Below are 26,430 nucleotides of genomic sequence, written 5' to 3' on the forward strand. Positions count from 1 at the left end.
CAATTCTAGTCACGTAAGGATGACAAAATTCAATGGCAACGATAAGTTTCTGCCAAAAAATAAATTGAAGCACGAAAGTTGCCATGTTAAACTTACCTTCGAAGACGTTTGGAGTTGCCATGACGTGTGACATTTGTTAGGATCAATTTTTTTTTCCGAATATGCTATTTTACGGGATGTATTTTTTTAACCTACACTACAAATTTAAAGGTTTGACCACTTTTGGTCGTTGCTTTGCCAAACGCTGCCCAACAGCGCCGCCTTTCCCCCCTGCTTGGTGGTAATTGTACTCTCATGATTATTCGCACGCAGCTACGCGACGGCGGCTGGCTGGCGGAGAAACAAATTTGCGACGGCACGCTTGAGGAAGAGAGTTGCAACGTAGCGGCGGCGCGGAGGAGGCTTGCTGCGTGCGGCCTACCGGGACGCATCGGCCTCGAGATCGCAAGGTATCTCGCGCACTTGATCACCCGGGAGCACTCGAGAAGAACACAGCGCCCGACGAATTTCCCCTTTCGATTCGGCCCCCTCTTTTACCTAAACTGCTGAATTCGGTGTGATTTCGTATCCCCTCCATTGTTAAACTCTCAATCTGTGATCAAATTAGGTTTTAAAAAATCGGTTATCCCCAATATATAACCACGCGCTCTAAATCGTCTCGTGCGAACCGATTTTCAGATGAGGCTGGTCGGCTTGACGGGTGGAATTGCTTCGGGGAAGAGCACCGTCTCTGGCCTCTTCAAATCCGCCGGCGTCCCTGTGGTCGATGCCGACATTGTGGCTCGGGTAAGCATCCAGCACCCAACATCGGTGTGCCGAAATATTCGCTTGTTGCTGCTATCATGCTGTGCCTTTGCAAGCAATGTTGTTGTTTTATCCGATTCAGTCACAACTAACTACAAAAATAGAATGTGACTAATTACTTTTATTTAACAGTTTTATAACATGCAAGTAGGCTGCTCACATCAGCATTTTGGGGATAAATAGTTCTGTAAAAAAATCTAATCTCGTGCTAATCAATGTGATCAGTACAGAACTGTGTCCATTTTATTGCATTGTTATTACCTTTTCTCTTCTCCCTGAGAACTGGCGGCAACACTTGGTAATTTGGTATTGATTTTAACTATGTAATAAAGTTCTACAACATGGAATCAAACTGCTCAATTTAGCTTTATGTTGAGGGCAAAGGCGTATACTGGTTTTCACAGTGGTGTTTTTTCATCCCTACTGCTACTCGCAGACTCGCAGTAACGAGGAACAGAACTGGGAGTTCTGTTGGGCAGTTAAGAAATGTGAGGGGGATGGCCAATGTAGTCATACTCCGTTTTTTGTTGTCAGTATGGATTATAGGATCGGAAAGCATGTGCATTTTGCAGAGTAAAGAAGTAGCAGCCGAGAGAATTTTATTTTTTGTCGTATATGGATATAAGAAGGAAGTTAAGGCCTCAAATTCCTAATCACATGTTCAAATCCATGTGGGTAGATTGGCGAGATTTGAGGTTAAAATTCTCTATTCCCTGTCTAATTGCAACTCTGAATCTGTCAGCATGAATGTCTTACCGTAGCTGGGATATCTCTTGAATAATATTACATTGACTGTTACTCCCTCCATAAACAAATATAAGAGCGTTTAGAATACTAAAATAGTGATCTAAACGCTCTTATATTAGTTTACAGAGGGAGTACAACGCAAGATTAACTATGTTTTATCTTTGGGGCTTCTGGGTGGTGTATGACCATAAGAACTGACATGTTTAATATAGCGTTTTTAAGGTATTACCTGCATTTGAAAACAGTCACTTGAGCAAACGTGATTTTAGCCAATTGTATGTATGCATTGCTTATTTTTATCCTAAATGTCTGGGATGAAAAAAAATTCAATGGTAGAACATTATTACAATCCCTGGTATGATGCGATATTAATTATGTTAGACTAGGGGCTTTGGACTAGTAGGATGTACATGGCACTTTGCTTTCATAATTTAGTAATTGAGCTTCAAACTGAAAAGAATGCTTTTTGCTGTTGTAGACTTATTAAGTTATTATGTGTTGTGAAATTCTCCCAGACACTGACAATCGACTTCCTTGTTTTTGTTTGAATTTTATGCTGATTATGGAGACATGCATTTACAGAATGTAGTGCAGAAAGGTACTGGAGGTTGGAAGAAGATTGTAAAAACTTTCGGAAATGACATATTATTGGAAAATGGAGAAATTGACAGGGCTCTCTTAGGTCAGATTGTTTTCTCTGACCCGGCAAAAAGGAAACTTCTAAACCGGTACAACTCCTACTAACATACATATTGCATCCTGTTTCCTTTCTTTTTGCTATGGTTAGTCAATAGGTATGTGATCCAGTTTATATATATGGCAATTACTACATAATTACTGCTTTAAGAAAACAACTCCACCTATTTCTGGTATCACATCTTGCCTTGTTCTGGTTTCTAGAAAAATGTCATACTAACATTGGATATTCAGTTCACATTAACTGAGTGCATAAATTTCGAGTGACGTTTCATACATGGATGATGAAATGTGATAAGGTTCACCTTTAACAATAGTAATTATGTCATATGTAAAATAAAAAAACCACAGCAAAAGTGGTACAGCAAGAAATTTACATTTCCTTGCATGTTTATACTTTGTCATCAATAGTCCCTGGCTCCCTGCGATATTAAGGATTCTTATTTTTCTACATTACTCCTCGATCCTGGGCCCTGACTGAATTTTGGTTTGTTCATTGTGACTACTTTTAGTCTTCTGGCCCCACATATTTCATGTGGTATATTTTGGGAGATTCTAAAACTGTGGGTGAAGGGATGCACGGTTATCTCTGTCGACATCCCGCTGTTGTTTGAGACAAAGATGGACCGATGGACGAACCCAGTGGTTGTTGTATGGGTGGATCCCAAAACACAGATTGAGAGGCTCATGTTAAGAAATGGGTGCAGCGAGGAACAAGCTCAGAACAGGATCAGCGCGCAGCTTGCACTTGACTGGAAGAAGTCCGAAGCAGATATAGTGATCAACAATTCTGGCTCACTGGAGGACACGAAAGAACAGTTCCGAGAAGTGTTGGAGCAAGTCTCTGCTCCCTTGACATGGAAGGAGCGCATGAGATCCAGGGATGGCTTTCTGTCTATCGTCATGTGCACGGCAGCGGGGGTTTTACTTGCTCAGAAGAATCTGTTATGATCTTTGCATCGTTAGGAAGTTAGGACTGAACTAGGTTGATTTTTTGAAAAATTGGGAGTGTCGTTGCAGAGCACTAGACCATCAAGATTATGGTTGTGTCATATCATGTTTTGGAGTCACCGCAAGTGCTGAATTTTGAGTGAATTTTGTTTTTTGTAACCGCAAGTGCTGAATTTTGAGTGAATTTTGTTTTTTGTAACCGCAATTGCTTGTCGCTACAGAGCACTGCTTGCTTGTGTTGTCTCTGTTGTGAACCTTGATTCACTACGGAATAATGGTATGGCTTTTGAGGGGCGGTTAGACATTGACTGATACCAGAGAGCAGCAAGAGAGAATATATTTCCTCCGTTTGAGTAAGACGTACTGCTTATAGTACCTTGGCAAATAATCACTCTATTAATATTTTGCTTATACGATAAGATCTCAATGAACAACCCTTTCTTTTGAGCATTTGTGAGTAAGATCTTCGGCATAGGCCGGTGATGTTGGCGTTCAGATACTCGGATGCACTTGAATGTAAGGATGCAGACGGAAGCATTCGCATTAATCATTTTTACATTAGAATGTTTATTAAAGTAGCATTGATTAGCTTATTCTGGGCCTCGCAGATGTGTCCGCCTGCATCCTACATGGATGTGGCTTCAATGAGAATTTTGGTTGTAATTTCACCTTTGTTTAGTGTTGTTTATGCATCTACGGGTTTAGTTACCCCATTATCCGGTTGTGTTTTAGTTTATCTTTATCTAATACAATATGAAATTGATTTTGAAAAGTAAGTATTTTCAATATGAAGCATTGGCAATCAAAACAAAACAACACGAAATCGATGACCGACCAAAGTTGACATGCATTTGGAGATCAATGATGGTGACAGGCAAATGACACTGGGAACAAATTTGGGCAAGAGTGAGCGAGTGGTATGAATGGTTGTCTAAATATTCAAAGTTTGCGTGACTGAATGGAAGAAACATAAGGCGTTAAGTTTTCAAAAAAGTCGTTTAAGACATGTCGACAAAGAGTACTTACCTGCAGTAGCCTAGTTGGTCAAGTGTCAATAGCGAAAACCAATGGCAAGTCCGGAGCCAAAAGATAGACCTTTAGAGGTATGAATGAAACATGCTCCACGGCTCTAAGCCAACTCATGTCAACCTATCCTAAAAGCTTGGAAACTCCGAGTGACACCACTCAAAGTGTTTGAATAAAATATAGGGTTTTTGGTAGTTCACAAGTCCTAACTTGGAGGCTCCAACAGCTCTCTTGGGAGGGTTCAACTATATTGGAATTTGAGTTTGGCTACCGACCATTCTCGGAATGTCCTGGCGGATATGACTAGGAGTGTCTGAGCTGACCTTTTGATACAAACTTCACTAGCGTTGAGGTTCTAGACAAAAATCACTAAGAGAAACCAAATGAGAGCAGGAAGGTTATGTAATATCCCAGAAGATTCGAACATGTCAATCGAAGTGTTCGAACCGCAATTAGTCTACCTGATGCACTCTATCTCCAAGACTTGGAGGGTCTAGAGATAAGCCTCTCGGCGACCAGGCCTCCTCAAGGTGTTGAGAACCGAGACCGACGGGCTTACGAGCGGAAGGTCAAGGGTCCTGACCCTCACATCCAAAATGCTAGGTCAAGACCCTTGACCCTTCGTCGCACAAGCTAGGTATCCGCTCGTGGACTACCACACTGCGTGTGTCATCACTGGTGGGGATGACTACATGACCGCGAGGCACCCCCCGCACCCTGGTAGAATCCCCGTGTGCCTGACTCAACAACCTTCCAGCTGGATGCACCTAGAACTAGAAGGACCATGAGAAACTGGTCGTCAATCCTCAATCTCCCCAAACTATTTTTTGGATATTTTGGGAGTTTTCCTGAAAATACAAGAACACCAGAAAATAGAAACTAGAACTCACACTAGATTAACATGTTAGTCCAACAGAAGTTAATAAAAAATATCCCAAAGTGTTTATAATTGATATCAATATAGCATGAATCATACAAAAAAATATCCATACGTTTGAGACATATCAACCCTCGGAACAAATCTGGTTTTCTGGCGGTGCCCTCCCTCCCTCTCTCTTTGCATAATTCTGCACTGCCGCAAGGCTGCTCCACCTCATCGTCCTCCGGTTGTTCTTCCTTCTGGACGGCAAAGTGCTGTTGAACGTTTGATACGATATGCGCGGATACCACAGAGGCATCGTGCTTCCGGTGCTTGATCGATGGATCACTTCATGGGAGAAAAATTCTTGCGGCTGGGAGGTAATACCTAGCTACGGGAATCTGCACATCATCACCGACGTTTTCTTCTCCGCTGTGTTCGTTGGTGAGATTGATCTACTCCTTGCATCTTCATAGTAATCCTAGGCTTGTATGTAAGTGTGATTTTTTATTACTTTGTACTATGTTCCCCAACAAAGCCCCGCTCAAGGAAAGGGCCAAAGACCACCATCTCCCCCTTCTTGCACTCTTCATCATCGATTGAGCCATAACTCTCCGATCTCTACCAGCTTTCGTATTTTCAAGGCTGCCACTCTTGAAGGGCACCAAGTTGCCAGATCTTATTCCTCCCCCTGCTGGCAACCTGCCATACCTGGAATCCCCAGCGCTCCCCCTGTCGTGTCAGACGGGGAACTTCTACTCGTCCAAGCAAGTGGCCTTTACAAAATCATCCCCTAAGATGACATGGCTGAAGGCGGCGGGTCCACGAAGACCAGTTCCACAGATGAAGCGTAAGGGGAATACAATAGAAGTGTCCTAACAGTGCATACCACACTTGAAATTGAGATACAACAGGGGAGAAGGAGGCACGACAAAGAAGACAAGAGGTGATGAAAGCTAGATGACTTCTCTGCGGCCCTGCTCCCCCCTCCCCTCCCCCCTCCCCCCGAGCACATATTCAAAATCAGGAGAGAGGCCCAAACTCCTCTCCCTTCAGGGCCTTCGTGTCAATGCCAGCGCGGTCCTACAAATTGACAAGCTCTAAGAGACTCCAGGCAAGCAAGTCACACAACACTCAGAGGCTACTAACGAGGATGTATTTCACAGAGTTGTTAGAGCATGGCCCAAGAGGGCCCCCGATCAGAGGCCGGGATATCTTCTCAAGTCCAGCAAACATCCCAAGTAACGTGCCATATTGGAGGACCTGAGAGGTTACGGGCGACTGCCTGTGGCATGATCCAGCGTGAACCAAAGGCGTGAACCCAACAATGATCCGGCCCGAGTCATGTAACCCTAACTTGTCCATGTATATAAGACAAGAGAGGGATTTTGTCGGGGCATCGAACACATTTTAGAGAATCCTAGAGCTAGGTTTCCCCACCTACCTCCATCTTCTTCCTCTCTATCGCCAGGCCGAGAGCCTGTAATCCAAGAAACATATCTCCACAGAAATGTTCGCGGTCATCGACGAGAAACCAAGCAACACAAACACCAAAGGCAGGAGTAGGTATTACCTCCTCCCGGAGGGCCTTGACCTCGGTAAATTCCTTGTTTCGCGGCTCACCATATCGATATGCTGCTTGCACGCCCCTCCGTACAAATACTTTGTCACTGGATGACACTGCCAATACAAAACACCGACACAAGACGGTGAAGGAGAGTATGTCACTACTCCCAGGATCTCATGACGAGTTCGTCACGTTCATGTACCTACAAGCGTATATCTTTGATGCTCTTGACATGTTTGATGTTGATCTTACCTTCTTCAATTTATTACCGGTGTTTTGGGTTGATACATCTTGCTTTTGGCAAGTGGAGCTCGAATTTTGGTTGATACTTGATTAGGCGGGGCCATCTAGCTTCTCTGGCTTTATGTGATGGTTGGTCTCCCCCATGGGCGGCGACACTATTTGTCACTAGCAATGTAGCCAGAACAATGATTAGTAGGGGTGTACGATAGCCTTATAGCGAAGTTTGTCATACATTGAGACTCTGGTATTTTCTTGAATGGGTTCAGTTGTCTCGGCACAACGCGACTTAGTCCTGTATTAGGAAGGTATCGAGGGAGGCTTAGTCAGCGATAGTCATACGCAAATCCTCGAGGCCAACTCCAAACTTCTGTTCCTTGACATCGAGCTGAGTCATTCAAGACTCCTCGGGCTTCTCGAGTGAATCTTCGATATCCAGCGCTCTCCCCTTGGTTGTATTCAAGTGAGAGTGAATAAGGGTACATACACATGGGGCCAATTAAGGTTAGGCTTGCTTGGCAAATGAATAGGGCTACCCTTGTGGTAGTAGGTTGGAGGGCTAATCTTCGACTGACTAGGTTGATGTGGTGCATAGTACATGATGGACTAGCTCACCTAACTTCGACTGACTTGGTAGGAGTGGTGCATAGTACATGATGGACTAGATCACCTAACCTCCTACTAGTGGACTTTGTGCTGGGACATTTATTCTATTGACTTGTTCTTTACCTCTCTTCTCATTTGACTTATTAATTATGATTAGTCGCTCATACTTTCGTTGATTCGACTTGATTTTGATAATTTGTGACGTAAATACTAAGCGGGACTCCACTAGAAGTAACTATTCACACAATGATGATAAAAATACTCTTTGATTTTTTAGAGTGTTCATGTATCCTTTTTCATAAAGAAATCTTGTCACGTCTCAGCAGGTGGTGTGGTAATTCCGAGGACTGGTGCAACACCAAACTGATGAAGGTGGGACGTTGCATCTGTGAGCTCAAGGTGATGCCAAGTCCCGCAAGTGGGTGGCATGAGAACTTAAAGGATAATTGCAACACAAAGTTGGAGAAGGTGTGGCGTCATGGCTCTAAGCTCGAGGCAATGCCAAGGCTTACACGTGTTGCATGGGAAAACCAGGGATCCTCACGGCTTCAAATTGGCAAAGGTGTAGTGCGCAGCTCCAAGCTTTAGGCGATATCAAGGTCCGAAACTCAGAAGCGAGCAAAGTGGTGACTCTGAAGATCAGCATGGCTTCAAGTTGGTGAAAGCAAGGTGTCATGGCTCCAAGCTCAAGGCGATGCTAAGACTTAGAAGTGGGCAGCACGCAAACTCCGAGGCTCGTGGGTCACCAAGTTGACGAAGGCATGACATCATGTCGTCGAGGCTCCAAGGATCTCTTGAGAGGTCCTCGCCTTCATGTAGTTGCAAGGTTTTTTTTATACTCTTGAGATGTTCGATGTATATTTTACCTTCTTTGTTTATTTCTGATGCATTAGGTTGTTACGTCTTGCTTTTGGCAAGTAAATTTTTGAAATTTGGTTGGGACCTGATTAGGTTGGCCTGATTACATTGGGACATCTAGCTTCTTCGGCTTTACATGATGGTTAGTCTCGTCCACGGTGATGTCTCCAACGGACGGGAGAAAGAAGGGGGATGTCTCCAATGGCTCCTGTACGGAGTGGCGATCCAGAAGGCGAAGGTGAGTGCGATGCGGGCGCGGAAGTGGCAAGCCAGCAGGGCGTGGAGGAGTGGACGCTGGTCCAGTCGGGCGCGGCGCCGGCGGGTCCTGCGCTCAGGGAGGGGCGGCGGGATGCTCCGGTGGGCGCTGGAGGCTGGTCCGGCAGCCGCTTTTGGGCTCTGGAGGGGGAGGAATCTGCGGATGAGGCGGATGCGGTCGATGACGGTGAGGGGACGGCTTGTGGCCCGTCCCAAAGTTCGGTGGGGGATTTCGTAGCCAGGGCGGTGGAGCTCGGGGGTTCGCTCCACCCTGGTCGGCGGCGGGCGTTCGCGCTAGGTGGTCGTGGCCCCCGTCGGCGTGGACCTCAGGCTGGGGCGGCGCGCCGTGCGGCCCGGTCGGTGTCCCCGCGTCTGCGGTGGACAGACCTTGCAGCCCCGGAAGCGGAGGCTGGTCTCCTGCTTCGGGCGGATCCGCAGGGCCCAGGGGTGGCTGCTGCGTCAGCGACGGTGGCCCTGGCGGCAGCGGCGGCACCGGGGTCGCCTGGCCCTAGGGCAGGGGTCATGGCGCTGGAAGGCCAGGTGGGCCGGGGCGGTACCCAGGCAGATCGGCCCTCTACGGGCTCGGCTTCGGCCCAAGTGGCTGCGGACAGTTCGGGGCAGCGCTGCCTGGTGCTTTTCTGGGCCTGCGGGTGGCTCGCACGGCCCGGTTGGCCCAAGCCCAGCGGCGCGGGTACTTAAGTGGCGGTGGCTGCCCAAAGGAACCCTAGATCCGTCGCTAGGGTTTCCAGCCACCAAATCGGAGGCGAGACGCTTTGGTCACTCCGCCCGCTCCCTCTTCCCCATTCCCCCTCTGCCGCCCCTCGTGCGCTCCTTCGCCGAGGTGGTGGCCATGGGTTCCAAGGCCGACCGGCGGGCGGACAAGTGCCCCCTTCCCCCTCTCGATCCGGTAGAGCGCGGTCGCGAGCGAGAGCTTCGGGCGCAGGCCAAGGCGCAAGGCGCGGCGCGCGATGGAGAGTCGGGCGGCTGGGGGCCGCCGCCGGCGTGGTGGTTGAAGGACCAGGAGCGTAAGAAGCGGAAGAAAGAAGAGCACAAGCGGAAGGGGCTCGAGCTCAAGCGCATAGAGGAGATGCCGCAGTTCCAAGGCGACCGAATCGGCGACCCTTTCGTGGCGAAAAAGAAGAAGTACAAGGCCGCGGGGCAGCAGGGCTCCAAGCCGTTGTCTGCGCTGTAGCCGGGGTCATCCAAGGGCACGGCGGCCGAGCCAATCCTGGTGGAGGAGGTCGACGACAGAGAGTGTTTCAAGTGCGGCCGGGCGGGGCACTTCCAGAGTGCCTGCAAGTTCGCGCCCCTCTGCATTCTCTGCTCCCAGGAGGGCCATGTCTCGGCGAACTGCCCCTCCCGTGGCAAGCCGCTCCTTCTCCAGACCATGGGGCAGGCCATCCCTGAAGGGGGTTTCTTCTGCTTGCAGCTCCCTGACGACGTCGATGATGCTCAGGGCGGGTTCGGAGTCAACGCTGCTATCCTTTCCACGGCCCCGGGCGTGCTGTCGAAGGAGCTCCTGGAGGTGGAGCTGCCACATCTGTTTGAGGGGGAGTGGGAATGGCAGGTCGCCCAGATTGACGCTGACACCTACTCCGTGGTCTTCCAGACCCGTCGATGCTGCGCATGGCGACCCGCAGCGGGAAGCTGTTTCTGTCCATCAACAACATCACCGCCCTCATCCGCGACGCCATGGCTGACGAGCCCAAAGGAGAAGCGATGCCTGAGGTTTGGGTGAAGCTCTGGGGCATCCCTCCCAAGCTCCGTAAGGTGGACCGGCTGATGGCGGGGCTGACGATGCTGGGTTGCCCTTTGGTGGTGGATGAGCTGACCTTGATCCGCTCCGGCCCGGTGCGGATGTGCTTTGCATGCCGCAAGCCAGAGAAGATGCGGGGCTCGGTCCAGCTCTGGCTCAACGGGGAAGGCTTCCTCATCAAGCTCGAGCCAGCACTGCCTCCACCCCCGCCTCCAAGCCACAACAAGAGCCCGGATCACGGCGACAAGGACAAGACTCAAGACAAGGAGCACGACAAGGACCCAGACGCGAGCATGGAGGACGACTCCATCGACACGGCGGCTTGGAAGAAGCTCGACATCAGGCGTGCAGGCTCGCCGCCGGCCCAGAAACGTCAAGCCCTCGCCTCCACTGCGGTGGTGGTGATGGAGGTCGAGGTGGCCAACCAATATGGCTCCAACTTGGGCATGGTGTCCCCCCAGGCTGCGGCTGTGCCCGATAAGGGGATCACGGCATCATGTGACACAGGAGTTCCTGCGAGCGAGCGCACGCTGATTCAGCTGTCTGCGAGCACCGTCCTCCCATCCTGGGCCGGATCGCCGGCTTCGGGTGGGCAGGGAGGTAGCAAGAGTGGATCCGTGCGGCAGGCGAAGAAGCTCGCGGGGCACAAGGTGGCCACGGACGGGATCAGGTCCATGGAGTCGCTGGGCGCACCGCCGACGCCGCGCCAGTCAGTGATGGCGCTCGCTGCTCCCCTTGCGCAGCCCATCGGCGATGCCCTGTTCCAGGAGGCTTCCAAGGTGGCCCCGATCATGCAGGCCAAGCGGTCCAAGGCGGTGGCCGCGGCCCCTGTCCGCTCTAGCTCGCGCTCCAGGGGCGCTAAGGCTGGCCTCCCGGCGATGCAGCGGGCCCAGCTCATTCAAGCGCAGGAGAATCTCGAGACGTCAGGTAACCCTCCCCCTCGCTTTATGATTTTGCAGTCCTTTTCCGATGACCGTCTTAGCGAGGTGCTGCGGGAGAGTGGTGTAGACGCGTCGTGCTCGGGGGGTATGCGTGAGCTGTTGCCTCTGTTGCGTGCGACAGAGCAGGCGCAAGCGGCGATCGCAGCTGCGGCTGACGCGCGCGCTGACCAGCTAGAGCAGGAGGCGGGGGCCTCACAGGCTCTAGCGTCTCGGCCCAATGAGGTGGTGTTGGCAACAGGGGTTGCCCCCCCTCCCTCGCCTTGCAGGGTCAAGGCGAGGTGCATGGCCAAAGCGGTGTCCTTTAGGGGCATCCGTCTCCGTAACAGAATTCTTTAGATGCGGGCTATCTTTTGGAACATTTGTGGGTTCGGCCATGTGGGTCGGCGATCCCAGTTGAAGGAATACATGCGTAGAGAAGGGATTGATATAGTAGCTTTGCAGGAAACCATTAAATCTGACTTCCAGCACCACGATCTGTTGTCGATCGATCCCCTGGAGAGGTTCTCATGGTATCACCTTGCTACTAATGGGCACTCAGGGGGTATGCTGCTAGGTTTTGATCAAGCAGTCTATGAGGTTCTCGCGTGGGATGCGGGCACCTTTTTCCTGGTCGGCCACATTCGCCACTGTCAGTCTCAGAGGGAGCTGGTGGTGATCCAGGTCTATGGGCCAGCGGATCACGCGCGTTCGGCGGAGTTTTTGTCCGAACTGCAAGTGAGGGTGCTTGCGGTAAGGACTACGCTCACGCCCCTGGTGGTGGGGGAGATTTTAATCTTATCCGTTTGGGTGCGGATAAGAACAACAGCAACATTAATTGGTCCAGGGTATCCATGTTCAACAATGCGATCGCCTAGATGGCTATTAGGGAAGTAGCCAGATCTGGGGTATGCTACACTTGGACGAACAAGCAATTGGATCCGGTGCGATCGGTGCTTGACAGAGTGTTCATCTCCCCCGAATGGGAAGTGATGTACCCACTCTGTTCGCTAGTTGCTGAGACCAGGATAGGGTCGGATCACGTGCCTCTAATCCTTGCCTCAGGGGAGGAAAGGATTCGGCGTAGTCCTCGGTTTTACTTCGAGACGGCGTGGTTTGAAAACCCTAATTTCGACTCCATTTTAGAGAGAAGTGGCTGGCCTGTGTTAGCCAGGTGGGCCAACAGCGGGGCCCCATGGATCTCTGGATCGCGGCAGGGAGCCGCCTTCGGGCCAGGCTCAAGGGCTGGGGAGCCAACTTGGGCAGGCAGGACAGAGCGCTAAGAGAGGGCATTTTAGCCGAGATCGCGAGCCTCGACCAACAGGCGGATGCGCGGCCGTTCTCTGAACAGGAGTGGGCTCGACGCTACGCATTGGAAAACCAAGTTCAGTCCTTGCTGCGGGCGGAAGATGAGTACTGGAGGCGTCGGGGAGGCCTAAAGTGGACCCTTAAAGGGGACGCTAACACTAAGTACTTCCACGCATACGCCAACGGGCGACGGCGTAGATGTGCAATCCTTCGCTTGCAATCCGATCAGGGTTTGCTGCTGTCGCAGGAGGCCATCACGCGTCATGTTTATGATTTCTACATCCAACTTATGGGGACGAGCGAAGAGCAGCGTCGGGGGTGTGCGCTGACTTATGGGATCCCTCCCAGTTTGTCACTGACTGGGAAAATGAGGAGCTGGGGCTCGCCTTTTTGCCCGAGGAAATCGACGCGGCTCTCAAGAGCATGAAGACTGACATGGCTCCAGGCCTGGACGGCTGGCCTGTTACCATGTTCAAACACTTCTGGTCGATCCTGTAGGGGCCAGTGTTCGATGTGTGTAACGGCTTTATGCGTGGTATGGTAGATATCTCTAGGCTAAATTTTGGGATCCTCTCGCTGATCCCTAAGGTGGCAGGGGCAGATAACATTCGTCAGTTTAGGCCGATAGCGCTCATCAATGTTCCGTTCAAGATCTGCTCAAAAGCCACCACCTCCCGCCTGGTCCCGATAGCGCACCCCACCATCAGTCGTACCCAAACGGTTTTCATTCGTGGCCGGAACATCTTGGAGGGCTCCCTTGCGCTTCAGGAGGTCATCCACGAACTAAAACGTACTAAGGAACCGGCCATTCTCCTGAAATTAGATTTTGAGAAAGCGTACGATCGAGTGAATTGGGACTTTTTGTGTCAGATCCTGCTGAGCCGAGGATTCTCGGTCATGTGGGTGCACCGAATTATGCAGCTGGTCCCGGGTGGCCAGACAGCTATTTCGGTAAATGGAGAAATAGGGAATTTCTTCCGGAACAAGCGGGGACTGCGTCAGGGCGATCCCATGTCTCCGCTCCTGTTCAACTTTGTGGTAGACGCCCTCGCGGCAATGTTGCGCAGGGCGACCGCGGCAGGCCACATCAAGGGAGTGGTCGGCCACCTAATCCCAGGGGGGATCTCGCACTTGCAGTACGCAGACGACACACTGTTGCTGTTCCAGCCGGACAACCACAGCATCGCCACGGTGAAGGCTCTACTGTTAAGTTTCAAACTGATGTCCGGCCTTAAAATTAATTTTCACAAGTGTGAAGTTCTGTCTATGGGGACAGACAGCGAGGAGGGGCGTCGCGTCGCAGACCTTCTTAATTGTAAAGTGGGCAAATTCCCCTTTACGTATCTGGGACTGCCTCTAGCGCCACGTAGAGTGACGATAGACGAGTGGGCCCCCTTAACGGGGAAGGCGGGAAAGAAGGTGAGCCCATGGCGAGGCAAGTACATGTCCTCTGCCGCTAGATTGGTTCTCACCAACTCGAGCCTATCCTCGCTTCCCATGTTTGCTATGGGCCTGTTCCTTTTGGCGGAAGGGCTTCATGCCAAGTTGGACACGTCGCGCGCCCGTTTCTTTTGGGAAGGCTCGGGCCTTAAGCGTAAATACCACATGGTAAAATGGGCAGCGGTTTGTAGGCCCAAATCCTTGGGAGGATTAGGGATCATCAATACCAGACTGCAGAATATTGCGCTCATGTGCAAATGGATCTGGAAGCTCTCGCAAGGGGCGACAGGTTTGTGGGCTGACATCTTACGGGCTAAGTACTTCCCTAACGGGAATTTCTTTGAAGGGGAAACAAGGGGCTCCCCTTTCTGGCAAGACTTGCAGGCCATTAGACCCGCGTTTGATCTAGGAGCCAAGTTCTCAGTCCGCAAAGGTCGCTCCACCCGTTTCTGGCTCGATTTTTGGGTGGGCACTCGTCCACTCTTGGAAGAGTTCCCAGAGCTTTATGCTCTCGCGGTGTTGCCAAATCAAAGGGTGGCAGAGGCTTTGGCAAATCCCCAGGCCATTGCTTTCTGTCGAAACCTAAACGAGCAGGAAGTAGCAAAGTGGGTTGCTTTGCTGGACCTCGTCTCCCCTGTGTCGCTTACCGAGGAGCAAGATAGGGTTTCATGGCACCTCAATGCGCCCGGGAAGTTCTCCGTCAAGTCTTTGTACCACAAACTGTGCCAAGGGACGGTACAGAGAGAGGTTAAAGGTCTTTGACAAGCGCGCGTGCCGCTGAAGATCAAAGTATTTCTTTGGCAACTGCTCCGTGACCGTCTCCCTACCTCCATTAACATTGCTAAAAGGAACGGTCCGGCAACAGGGCCGTGCGCGCTGTGTGGGAACCCTGAGGATGCGAATCACGTTTTCTTCCAATGTACTCTGGCGCGTTTCGCTTGGAGTGCAATGCGCGAGGCGGCTGGGGTCTCTTGGACCCGCGCTCCTCGTCCGAGCTTGTGGATCTCCTGGACTCGGTTCAGGGTCAGGGCAAGAGGGTGCTTTGGACTAGTATAGGAGCGATGCTTTGGTCCTTGTGGCTGACCCGTAACAAATTTACCATCGAAGGACAGTACCCGTCGCACCCAGCTAACATCATATACAAATGCTATATCCTCTTGCAGCAATGGAGTCCGTTGGTGAAGCAGAAGGACGCTGGTCTCATGAAGCTTGCCCAAGTTCGTGTTCACCAAGTCTATGTTGCGGCTAGGGAGCCGGTGTTGCCAACCTAAGGATGGGGAACGTATTTTGTTGGCGAGTCTGCGCACTCCAGGCCATGGGCTTCGGCCTTGTAACGCGATCGCTGCCAGGCTTAGAACCTTTAGGCCCTGTTTGGTTCGGCTGTGGATTTCTAAAAGCAGTTGTGAAAAATCTGCTGTGGAAAAACAGATGTGGAAAATCTGATGTGAAAAAGATGTAGGTCATTTGACAAACCAGCTGATACAGCTGTTTCAGATTTTGGCCCGCATCGGAATCATATTTTGGAAAGCACGTCCTGGGCTGCTTCCGCTTTTGGTTCAAATTTTGGCAGCAGATTTCTGGAATCGGATTCTGCTGGGTTCGCCCATTGGTTCAGATTCTGCTGCGCTGCAGTGGAATCCGTCGATAAAAGCTGAACCAAACAGGGCCTTAGTCTTATGTTGCTACGCATAGCCCTGGCTTTTGTCTCCGCAGTGTTATGACCGTGTGACTGGCACTCTGCCTGTTCCGTTGTGGGCTTTATTAATTTAAAGCCGGACGCTCCTAGCGTCTTCGTTTTAAAAAAAAAAAAGTCTCGTCCACAGAATGGTGCCACTATTGTTGTCGTGCATATAACATGAGATTAGGGAGGCGTCAGGGAGGCGTCATTAGCAAAATAGTCGCAACAATGAGATCTCACAATAAAAGAGCAAAAGAATAAGTTAAATCAGATTCGATGCAAGGGGACCTTGTGCAATAGAAAGAGAGAAAACAAACAAGCAATACTGTAATTATGATCTCGATATGGTCAGATTGGAACATAAAACACCTTTGCTACTTGAACTAGTATAATGATCGGGATATGCTCAGATTGGAATCGAGCGAAATGATAGCTCAGATTGCAGAAGTAAATATGGTGTATCTTGTTTACATTCAGACGATACCGCCGATAGTAGGGTACCAGGAACGTCGGCATGGTCGGTGCACCCGTCACGGAGGAGCACCACCTGAACTGAACTTGCGTCCGACTGTCTGGCCACAGCCGTTGACTGGCCGGCGCCGCACACGCACAGACCCCGAGCCAGCAGAGCCCTCCCTGTCCGTCCGATCTTCGGGGGGCGGTGTCGAGATCCCGGACACCTTTAACCGCCTCGGGCAGGCCCCACCGACGCACCCCACAGTTTCGAATTCAAACCCCTCCCCCCTCTCTCTCCCCTCCCTCCCCACGCGGCGCGCTGCTCCCGAATCGAAGCTTCCAGAAGCCTACGCGGAGGCGCGCCGGGACCCGAGCGGAGGGCGGAGGGCCGGAGGCGCATGGCGGAGGCGCGGAGGGTGTCGTTCCGCGACGGCCGCTTCGCGTCGCGGAAGACGGAGGAGGCTGGTACGCAGATCTCTCGTCGCCCCCCATCCATGGCTTCTTGCTTGATCGGTTCATCCCTGTAGGCTGTAGCGCGGTGCTTCCTTTGAGATTCCTGCGGCGCATCTTCTTCTTCTTTCTTGCTGCGCCTCGTTTTGGTTCGGTTCTGGGCGGGTTTGCGCTGAAGCGAGCGCGTGGCCATTTTGGGGCGCGTTTGTTTTAGTAACTTTGGCGGAGGGCTCGCGGGAATCGCGCGGTTCCATTTCTGGATACCATATTGAATCACGGGATCCTCTGGATATTGTGCCATCTGAGGCGCAGCGATTAATTTCCCCCCCTGCTTCTTATGGGTCAAATCGATGCACTTGTTGGCGGAAGTTCGTTGTACAAATCGGGGTTCGTCAGACTCAGACGTGCTGCTGTGCCTTCAACCCTAGTTCCGCAGTACGTTTCGGTGATTCCTGAATCTGTCGCTGCTATCTTTGCTCCAAGAACCCGTGCAAAGCAGTGAAAGTGCAGCTTTTATTCCGATTATTATTATTATGCATGCTTTCATTTCTGTAAGAAAAACAATGGTAGTTGCGGAGAAAAATCCTAAATCAGATTGTGCAGTTGGCCAGTTCTAATTACACTTTTAATGCAAGAGTGCCATTCTTGCAGCTAGAACGCCGCATTACTGCATTTCCTTGCATATGTAGCCAATACTACCATGTTTAGTTTAACATGCCACAATTTCCAACACATGGAGTTGTGCTTGTGTAAATCTCATTGGCTCACTGTACTTCTTGCTTTGGTTTGTGCAAGCATGGAGACGGCACCAGGCTGCAGCCTGGCTAGAGAGCATGGTTGGGCCCTTCGGCCTTACCCATTGCCCATCGGAACAAGAATTTGTCGCTGCTCTAAGAAACGGCATTGTCCTATGCAAGGCCATCAACAAAATACAGCCAGGTGTTGTGCCAAAGGTTGTTGCAAACGCCCCCTGCGATAGCCAGCCATCGACGGCTTTTCAGTATTTCGAGAACATCCGCAATTTCTTGGTTGCTGTTCAGGCGCTAAAGTTGCCGAGCTTTGAGGCCTCTGATTTGGAGAAGGTTTGCTAGCTATCCTTACCGTGTTAATCTTGATGATGGATCGATGCCCATTAGCCACGACGCTAATTTGGTTGTTTGTGCAGGATAATCTTGATGCTGGGTCAGTGGGCAAGATAGTTGATTGCGTCAATTCTCTGAAGTCCTATCAGGAGCGAAAGAAATGCAGCGGAACCTATGGGCCAGTCAAGTATATGAAATCACCTCTTGCACCACGCTCTGCAATTCATGTTCAGTCTGAAAATGTCACTTTAGGATCTTCTACCCCTCAAAAGTGTCTAGACTTGACAGAGATTGATGCCGAGGGACAATCTTCTCAAAACGTGGGTCCTAACATGGAAGGTTTGTGATGCACTTTACTTTGCAAGTTTTGTACACTTATAGTGCTTAAATGTTTCTAGCTAATAAGTAACCTCTGTCGCCATATGGATGCTGCTGCTTTAGTTGATTTCTCAATTAATTGTGCTATTTATGTTTTGCTCCATTGTTTTTAAGGCGGTAAGGCGACCTAAGGAGAGCACCACCCGCTCTAGCGCCTAGGCGACGCCTAAGCGCCTAAGGCGGGCATATTTGTAAGGCGCTGCCTGGGCGCCTTATCGCCTAAGCGTCGCCTAAGCGTCCAAGGCAGGACGCCTTAAAAACAATGTTTTGCTCCATGCATTAACTAATTTCAGCGACTTGGTTAAACATAGTATCTGATGAATAATTCGACCATCTATGTATTGTGCATTTGCAGAGGCAATTGGAAAACTTCAGAGGATTATTCTTGATTGCATGATAAGCTGCAAGGAAAATCTGAACCAGGACGTTCTTAAAAAGGTCCGTAGTCAACAATTTTTTTGGTTGAATGTACAGAACCATGTATCAGTTTTCTGATATGGCTAAACTTATTTTCCAGGATCCAGTAACGCTAGTTGGCACTATTTTATCAAATCAGCTGGAAAAAGAACAGGTGACTTATCTATTGAATTCTTCCTCTCAAATGCCATATGTATTTGTTGACGCTAGCCTCACCAATTTAGTCACACTCAGGCTCACTTTTGTTTTATAGGCAGGCCGCAACAGTAAGCACCTGCGTCTTTCCATATTCGGTATAAGACATCTTTTCTGAAAAATGCCTGTGTCAAATGGTTGAGAATCCACATACATATGTGGTTCCTTCGCCATTAGTTGCAGTGTTATTGTTCACATGACATCTCAGTATAATTTTGCATATCATAAGTTGATGTCTACTCAAAGCGTTGTTGCACCAAATATTTTCCATTTCTTATCATCATCTCAACTAAATTGTGTTGTCTTATTCTTTTCATGCACACTTATATTCATGCTCAATTTAGTGCACACCAATATGTGTGATATGTGAACTTCTTTCCATATATTAGTGATTATTACATCATAACTTAAGTATATTACTGTTACCACACTGTAATACTGGGAGAGATGTTAGAACTACATCTTTCTACGTAAAACAAAGAACAAGTTCTGTATAAAAGTAACAATACTGATACCGTAGAAATGTAGAACTATGAGGAATCTTAACTTTATTTCCTACTCTTGGCGGTTGGGTTCCTCCTAACGAATGAAACCGATGGAGTTTGTATTTGTTTTATTACTCTGAAGCACAGCTTTTAGAAAATACCATGTGATACAAGCAGACACTAAGATCTTCGATCTTTCATATTTCTCAGTTCTGAATTTTAAACTGTGGTTATACCAAGTTCCTTTTGTTTGTGTTGTCAGACTTGTGCATTTTGTGCAATGAATTATATGGCCTTGCAGGCTGGTATAGTTGGTCTACATTTCTGTTCGCCGGTCTATCAGGATTTTTCCAATTGGAAATTTTCCTTTTTAGCGCCTCTTAATATTTTATCAAGGCTAATTACAGCTGACATCAATGCCTTTTATGCAGTTCAAACCACTCCTTCAACTTATTTCTCCAGAAGGGGCTGCTACGAAAAATGAACCAAATCAACATATCGAGGTAATGTTTAAATACTGCAATGTCCTTTTCCATTTATCTGCAGAAGTTAGCGGAAATGACTTGGACAATATTTTTCTCAAGAGAGAAGCAAAAGCTTTGTGTTTATAGAATAATAGAATGAAAAGCATGGTTGACAAGCCTAAAGACACCTAAGCAATATGTAGCTGCTATGCCATATTGGCAGCTAAAGATTTCATGCATCGCCTTTAATCTCATGAATAAACTTTTAAAATGTGCAACTAGAGAATAGCCATTTTAGTATTTGGCTGTGATACAGGTTCATAACCTGACATTCTATCAGTTTTTCCTCATAGTTATGGTAACAGGCTACATATATCTTTGCTGATTTGACTATGTACTTCACATCTGGGATGCGTAATAAATGCCGGTGCTGAAGCCTGAAGAACACAATACCAGAATAAACTCTTACTCTGTTTAAAAATGTTGTTATAGGGTAGAGAAAAGGTCGAATAACTCTAGCTTCTGAGGAGTTCCCCCAAGACATTTATTTCCGCAACACTTCAGTGACGAATTATGACACTTAGCTCAAATTTTGTACATCATTGTGATGCATTTTTTTCTTTCAGTGTTCAAACTCGCAGAATGAGAATAGACTGCGTCTCTTGGAAGCACAGGAATCTGAACTTTTGGTGAGATCTCATGCTGCTAACTAAAGTATATTCAAGTTTGATAGTCAGCATCATCCATTTAAGGTTTTCTTAAAATAAACGTGTTTTTGAGATACTGCAATGATCTTATATGTTCCTTAAATGGCAAGTTTACCTCTTTGTGGGTTCAACAACAGTTTGCTCAGCACTCAGTTTGTACTTTGTAATGGCATGACTTATTTTACAGGAGCTCAAGACAATGTTTCAAGAGGTTAAAGTTGATTTCAGGTCTTTGCAGACCCAATTCCAAGATGATATCACAGAATTAGGTATGTTGCTTAAACCTTCGCCAGAGCACACAGTTCCAGGTATTCGAAGTAAGTTCCATTTACAAGCTTTAGCGGTCTGGTGTAACACTGAGACTTACTTTACAGGCCATAACATTCAAGGGATATCCAAAGCTGCTCTTGGCTATAACCAAGCTGTGAAAGAAAACAGAAACCTGTATAACATGCTTCAAGAAGTGCGAGGTATCAGTATAGTTCAGTGTTGTCATGGATGTTACTGTTTTGATGACTTCTAAGAGTTTTTTTTTATAGGGAATATCCGAGTCTTCTGCCGGATAAGACCACTTATGAACTCAAAGTCTATTTCTTCAATTGAACATGTTGGAAATGATGGTTCGATAATGGTTTGTGATCCATATAAGCCACAAACTACACGTAAGATCTTTCAGTTCAACCAAATTTTTGGGCCAACAACCACTCAAGGTAATATGGTCTAAACTTTTCCTCAAAATATTGGTCTAAACTCTACTTGAAGTTGCATGCCCATGTCTTTATCTAATTTTTACATCTTCATGCTCAAATTTCCCCAGATGAGATTTACAGGGAGACGCAATCATTGATTAGATCTGTCATGGATGGTTATAATGTGTGCATATTGGCTTATGGGCAGACAGGTTCTGGCAAAACCCATACAATGGTATAGAGACAAATCATATTTTCTACAGTAACTCCTTATTTTTACTGGACCATATTGAATCACATGTAATTGTTCTTTGTCTGTGCATGATGGTGATTAGTGCGGCCCGTCTGGTGGGTTATCGTCTAACGATCTTGGAATTAATTACATGGCACTGAACGATCTCTTCACTATATCAACTTCTAGAGAAGATGTAAAGTATGATATACGAGTGCAGATGGTTGAAATATACAATGAGCAAGTTCGTGATCTCCTAAGCGAAGATACTTCAAGCACGAAATATCCTTTCATATCTGATGTGCCACTCTTGTTATATTTTTGTCCCAGTGGAATCCAATTTCATAACTGTGTTGGTTCCTGACATTAATTTCACATTAGATATAAGGTCTTCAAGCAATGGTCTGTTCAACCTCCCAGATGCAAAGATGTGCCCAGTTCAGTCCCCTTCTGATGTTATGACTTTGATGCTGCTGGGGGAAAAGCACCGTGCTTCTGGTCCAACAGCAATGAACAATAGAAGCAGTAGATCTCACAGGTTTGAGTTCGCATTATCTGCCCCATTAACCTTTTTGTGTGCTCTTTCAATATTTGCTGCAACTGATTTTTGAAGTTTGCAGTATCTTGACTGTCCATGTAAATGGGAAGGACATTTCTGGCAATGTCAGCTGTAGCTGCCTGCATTTGGTAGATCTTGCAGGGAGTGAAAGGGTTGACAGGTCAGAAGCCACGGGGGACAGATTGAAGGAGGCTCAGCATATTAACAAGTCACTGTCTTGCCTAGGGGATGTCATCACTGCCTTAGCTCAGAAGAATTCTCACATTCCCTACAGAAATAGCAAACTTACCCAATTGCTACAGAGTTCATTAGGTATATGGCTACATCTTGGAACATGCTCACCACATTCACTGGTCTAGCTATTGATATTAATACTACTGATCAACCAAGTGGTTGGTCACTTTTGATGTTATATGTCTTTTCTTTAAGTATCTTCTACATAATCAGCATCATAGTGTAAGTGCATGCAAAATCACTGATAATGAAGCAGTGCTTTCATTGGCTCCATCCTACCTTGTTATACATTGACGTTATATGCCCACTGTAATATCTTATAATATTGTTTTTGCATTGCCGATGACAGGGGGAAATGCAAAGACATTGATGTTAGCCCACATAAGTCCGGAGGGGGAATCTTATGTAGAAACTCTTAGCACACTGAAATTTGCCCAAAGGGCTTCTACTGTTGAACTTGGAACTGCTCATGCAAACAAAGAAAGCAATGATATAAGAGAGCTTAAAGAACAGGTAATTTTCCTGTTGCTTCCAATTGCATATTCAAGAGTTGTTGCTAGTTTCCTAAATCAACAATATAATTTGACCACCTTTACAATGTTGCATTTACACTTAAATTTATTATTTCATCACTTTATCTTTGTGTGAAACATTGGACTGAAGAATGGAAGACTTTGTCCTTACAGAATTTTGCATTTATCTCTGTTACTATTGTACATTGAATTTTTATTGCTCCAAATGCTTACATTTGATATGTATTTCATTTGCTTTACAAACAGAAGATAAGTATGTAAGATTCAACGTATTTTCAGGTAGAAACTCTCAAAAAGGCATTGGCAACCAAAGAATTTGAAAGATCGTCACTTAAACTGAAGGAAAATACAGTAACGAGTGAGAGAACAAAGCAACTCCCGCAGCGTACCCCACCAAGGCCGCGTAGGCTAAGTCTAGAGACTACTAGTAGTGAAAAGGGTAGCATACCAGGAAAGCCACCAAAATCACCTGTTTCAGCGATGACGTTCAACAGAGATCACGGGACAGCTCGTGACAAGGAGTGCCGTATTGATGGCTTCAACCGCACAAAGATCCACGGATCTGTAATACAGGTATATCTTGCTCTGAATAACTTCATAATGTTTGGTGATGTAACGACTGACCTTTTATCCTTCTTCCTCATTGTGATAAAAGATGTCCCCAACATTATCTGAAGAGCCAGTCGGACATGAGAATGAGAAGATAGTTACAACAGATGATATGGTTACCTCTTATCAACTACCCCCTGATGGTTATAATCAATACAAGCAGTCAGGTTTGGATACTCTCCAGAGAACACCATGCAGATCAAGGTACATGGGTGTGCAAGTGAGTCAGACGGAAGAACCTTCTGATGCCAAATTGGATAAAACAACCACAAGCAGCGTGGCGAAGAGAGGGTCACATTTAAGAAGATCCATTCAGAGCAGCATAGGGAAGTTGATTCATGGCTCTGAAAGAAGGTAGGTCCATTCAGAACAGCATATTAGTATGCACTTGCAAACGATTATAGATTGTAATTCTGCATGTGCACTAAGCTTTCTCTGCCGTTGACACACGTTGCAGGAATACTCCACATTCAGCCCAAGCAACTCCTGCCAAAATCACAACTAACGCAAATAATGACGGCGCATCTCCAATTACTACCAACGCGAGGTTAAGAAGAAGACAGTCACTAACAGGTCTCCCACCTCCATCGACGACCATGTCACGCAGATCGTCTCTAGGAGGAAAGTCGGATTCGAGTAAGTATCTGGATAAAGAAATTGTTGTTTTGCTCCTACTTCATATACTTAATATGTAATGATGGAGGCTGCCTTGTGCAGAGGAGTAATCAACTAAATTGTTACTAATGTTGTACCGTTTGATGAAAGGTGTACAAAATAGCCAAATCATTGCATGTGCTGCCAGCGCCAGAAATTACAAGCCACTGCCATTCTCCTGGGTTCGATGGCCTGAACAACATCAATGTGAATTCTCCATTCTTTCTTAACCAATCCTTTGCTTCCCAGGCCAAAACCACTATAACCCTCTTTTAGCTGCTTGCATTCTATTTCCTCATGGCTTCAGTAATCATTGGTTTTGATGCATATGCAATCAAAGAAATCATCAAGGATTCTTGCCATTGCTTTCTGAGCCTATAGGTCCCTTCCTGTCAGTATATTGTTCCTAGTTTTTAAAATTTTCCGAGTGAGCTGCTAGTTGATGCTTGGAACTGAATTTTACTTGTTCCCCACTGCAACTTTAAGAATGCAGCAAGTGGGAAACAGAGCTCTGCAGGAGAAAATGCCCAGTTAGATATAATTTTACTATAAATCCTGGTGTTGTATATAGTTTTATGATGATCCTAAGTTTTTACTGAAAGAGCTTCAACTTCCATTGCCAGGTTCAAGTGACAGAAAAGCCAAAACGCCACCTCTGATGAATTCAGCTGCGAAGGCAAAGAGATGGCTGTGAATCCTCAGTGAAAATCGTCAGAGATTTCCATCTCAAGCTGAGCATGAGTCCGCGATAGCTGCCGAGTTAGAGTCATCAGCTTCTGTCAAACCTTGATATTGCTGAAAAAGGAACACCAGGCGAGGGTTCGCAATGTTGAGAGAGAGCCCCACAGGTTCAGGCTAGGTTACATTCCTTGTAACAACTGAAACTTCTTGAGAGGTTACATAACATGTGGATGGAGTATGGCAGGTGTGAAAACGAAGCAAGTAAAGAACGCTTGTTTTGTGTTTGTTGTATTCTGAATCTCTGAATGTGTCGAGAAAGCAATGCAAACATGATTCAGATTAACCTAGCAGCAGGGTGTCAGATTTGGCATATGTAATTTCATGGCTACTTCTGAAACTTTTTTGTAACTGCTCGTTCGGCCTCAGTCCTCTTTCCTTTTTCTTTATTTCACAGGAGCTAAATAGCCATTGCATGGTCAGGATACGTACGCTTTAGAGTCTTCACTTACGCTGATGCATCAGTTTCAGACAACCAGACTTGGAGGGGTTCGTATTGTTGTGAGAGACCATGGGGCACACTTTGTGGTGGCAAGAAATATTAGATTTCACAACATGACTGATCCACTTTCAGTTTAGTTTAGTTTTTTTTTTTTTTTTTTTTTTTTGCGGGGACTCTTTCAGTTTAGTTTAGTCGGGATGCAATTTGGTTTTTGACAAAGGGTGGATTTCCTTAGCTTAAAATTGAGCATCAGGAATACAAACCCAGTGGGCACACACCGGCCTTTGCATGGTTAGGATACACACAACCAACATCAACACATACACAAAAAACACACTGGCACAAGTCAGAATCTGAAGTGAGCTGTTGACTCTTTCAGTAAAGTAGCGAGGGAAAAAGAGGCATGTCTGATTGAATTGGGAGCAATGAAGGGTCATATGGATTTATTACTCAATCAACTTGATTTACTTACAAACAAAGTGGACAAGCAAGACTCCTGTATATATGTGAAAAAAACAAGGAGTTTGGTATGATTGCCGGCAGGCTGGAGCGAGCTGTGCAGCATGTACGTCAAAATGAGGTCAATTTGAGTGAGTTACTTGACAGATTTAGAAATGGTAGACTCTCTAAAGGAGGTGGAGAAACAAAATCAATATTTACGTAACATCACTGAAGAAAAGGAGAAAATATTCACATCAACCATTTATAAGGAAACAGAGTTTTCTTTTTTTGAAAGAAAAGGCAGAGCAATTTCTGCCTTATGCATTTCAAAACAGGTATGAAACCTGAGTGACCGAGGTCAATTACATGAAGGCAATGTTAGCGCTGCACGAAAAATGAAGCTGGCCATTGCCAAGACATGTTGAGCTAGGAACAGAAGAAAAGGGGCAGGAAAAGAGATACAAAAGGAGCTACAGGATGGGGAATACGAGAGCCTATCTAAAAATCTCCATCCACCGAAGCATGATCTGCTGGTCTGCAGAGTTCTTCGCCCAATGATGCCATAGGTCATGTTGGCTGCTTCACTTAGTAAGAGAGCATCAGGCCATCTGTTATTGCCAAAAACTCGGGCATTTCGAGTGCTCCATAAAGTGACCGCACACACAGCAAAAAGCACATGCCATAGTTTGCCAATTCTGTATGATGCCAGAGGTGATGAGACAAACTCCAGAAGGCTGTTTGCCTGCACAGCCAGGTCTAGCACCCCAATTTTCTTCCAAAGGACATCCGCAGCTTTGCATCTGAGCACCAAGTGAGTAATTGATTCAGTGGCAGGGCAAACATCACATCCGTCATGTGATGCAATAGCTTTCCAATTCTTGTTAACCATGTTATCTCGAGTGTTCAGCCTACCATGAAAGGCCAGCCAGAGAAAAACTCAGTGCCGCATGGGGATGA

The 26,430-nt window shown here is 47.3% G+C and overlaps 2 protein-coding genes across 4 annotated transcripts; both read left to right on the forward strand.

Moving 5' to 3' along the window:
* Nucleotides 1–243: 243 nt before the first annotated feature.
* LOC123077988 (dephospho-CoA kinase) lies at nucleotides 244–3,488 on the forward strand. Of its 2 annotated transcripts, none has more exons than XM_044500373.1 (4): nucleotides 244–449; nucleotides 679–786; nucleotides 2,134–2,279; nucleotides 2,760–3,488. In XM_044500373.1, exons 2-4 carry the CDS (start codon nucleotides 679–681, stop codon nucleotides 3,196–3,198), a joined length of 693 nt encoding a protein of 230 aa, XP_044356308.1. In that variant the 5' UTR covers nucleotides 244–449; the 3' UTR covers nucleotides 3,199–3,488. The 2 variants fall into 2 exon arrangements, with proteins under 2 accessions (XP_044356308.1, XP_044356307.1); XM_044500372.1 differs by having other exon boundaries at nucleotides 250–554.
* Nucleotides 3,489–16,417: 12,929 nt separating this feature from the next.
* On the forward strand, nucleotides 16,418–24,910 carry LOC123077989 (kinesin-like protein KIN-14A). 2 transcript variants are annotated; one of them, XM_044500374.1, is made up of 20 exons: nucleotides 16,418–16,629; nucleotides 17,410–17,696; nucleotides 17,780–18,035; nucleotides 18,430–18,512; nucleotides 18,592–18,645; nucleotides 19,603–19,674; nucleotides 20,262–20,324; nucleotides 20,530–20,611; nucleotides 20,717–20,812; nucleotides 20,882–21,052; nucleotides 21,160–21,266; nucleotides 21,367–21,545; nucleotides 21,640–21,801; nucleotides 21,884–22,134; nucleotides 22,406–22,569; nucleotides 22,869–23,162; nucleotides 23,245–23,552; nucleotides 23,656–23,834; nucleotides 23,964–24,059; nucleotides 24,476–24,910. In XM_044500374.1, exons 1-20 carry the CDS (start codon nucleotides 16,563–16,565, stop codon nucleotides 24,544–24,546), a joined length of 3,042 nt encoding a protein of 1,013 aa, XP_044356309.1. In that variant the 5' UTR covers nucleotides 16,418–16,562; the 3' UTR covers nucleotides 24,547–24,910. The 2 variants fall into 2 exon arrangements, with proteins under 2 accessions (XP_044356309.1, XP_044356310.1); XM_044500375.1 differs by lacking the exon at nucleotides 23,964–24,059.
* The last annotated feature ends 1,520 nt before the right edge of the window (nucleotides 24,911–26,430 follow it).

The sequence above is a fragment of the Triticum aestivum genome, chromosome 3D (assembly GCF_018294505.1).
Source record: "Triticum aestivum cultivar Chinese Spring chromosome 3D, IWGSC CS RefSeq v2.1, whole genome shotgun sequence".
Classification (NCBI taxonomy): domain Eukaryota; kingdom Viridiplantae; phylum Streptophyta; class Magnoliopsida; order Poales; family Poaceae; genus Triticum; species Triticum aestivum.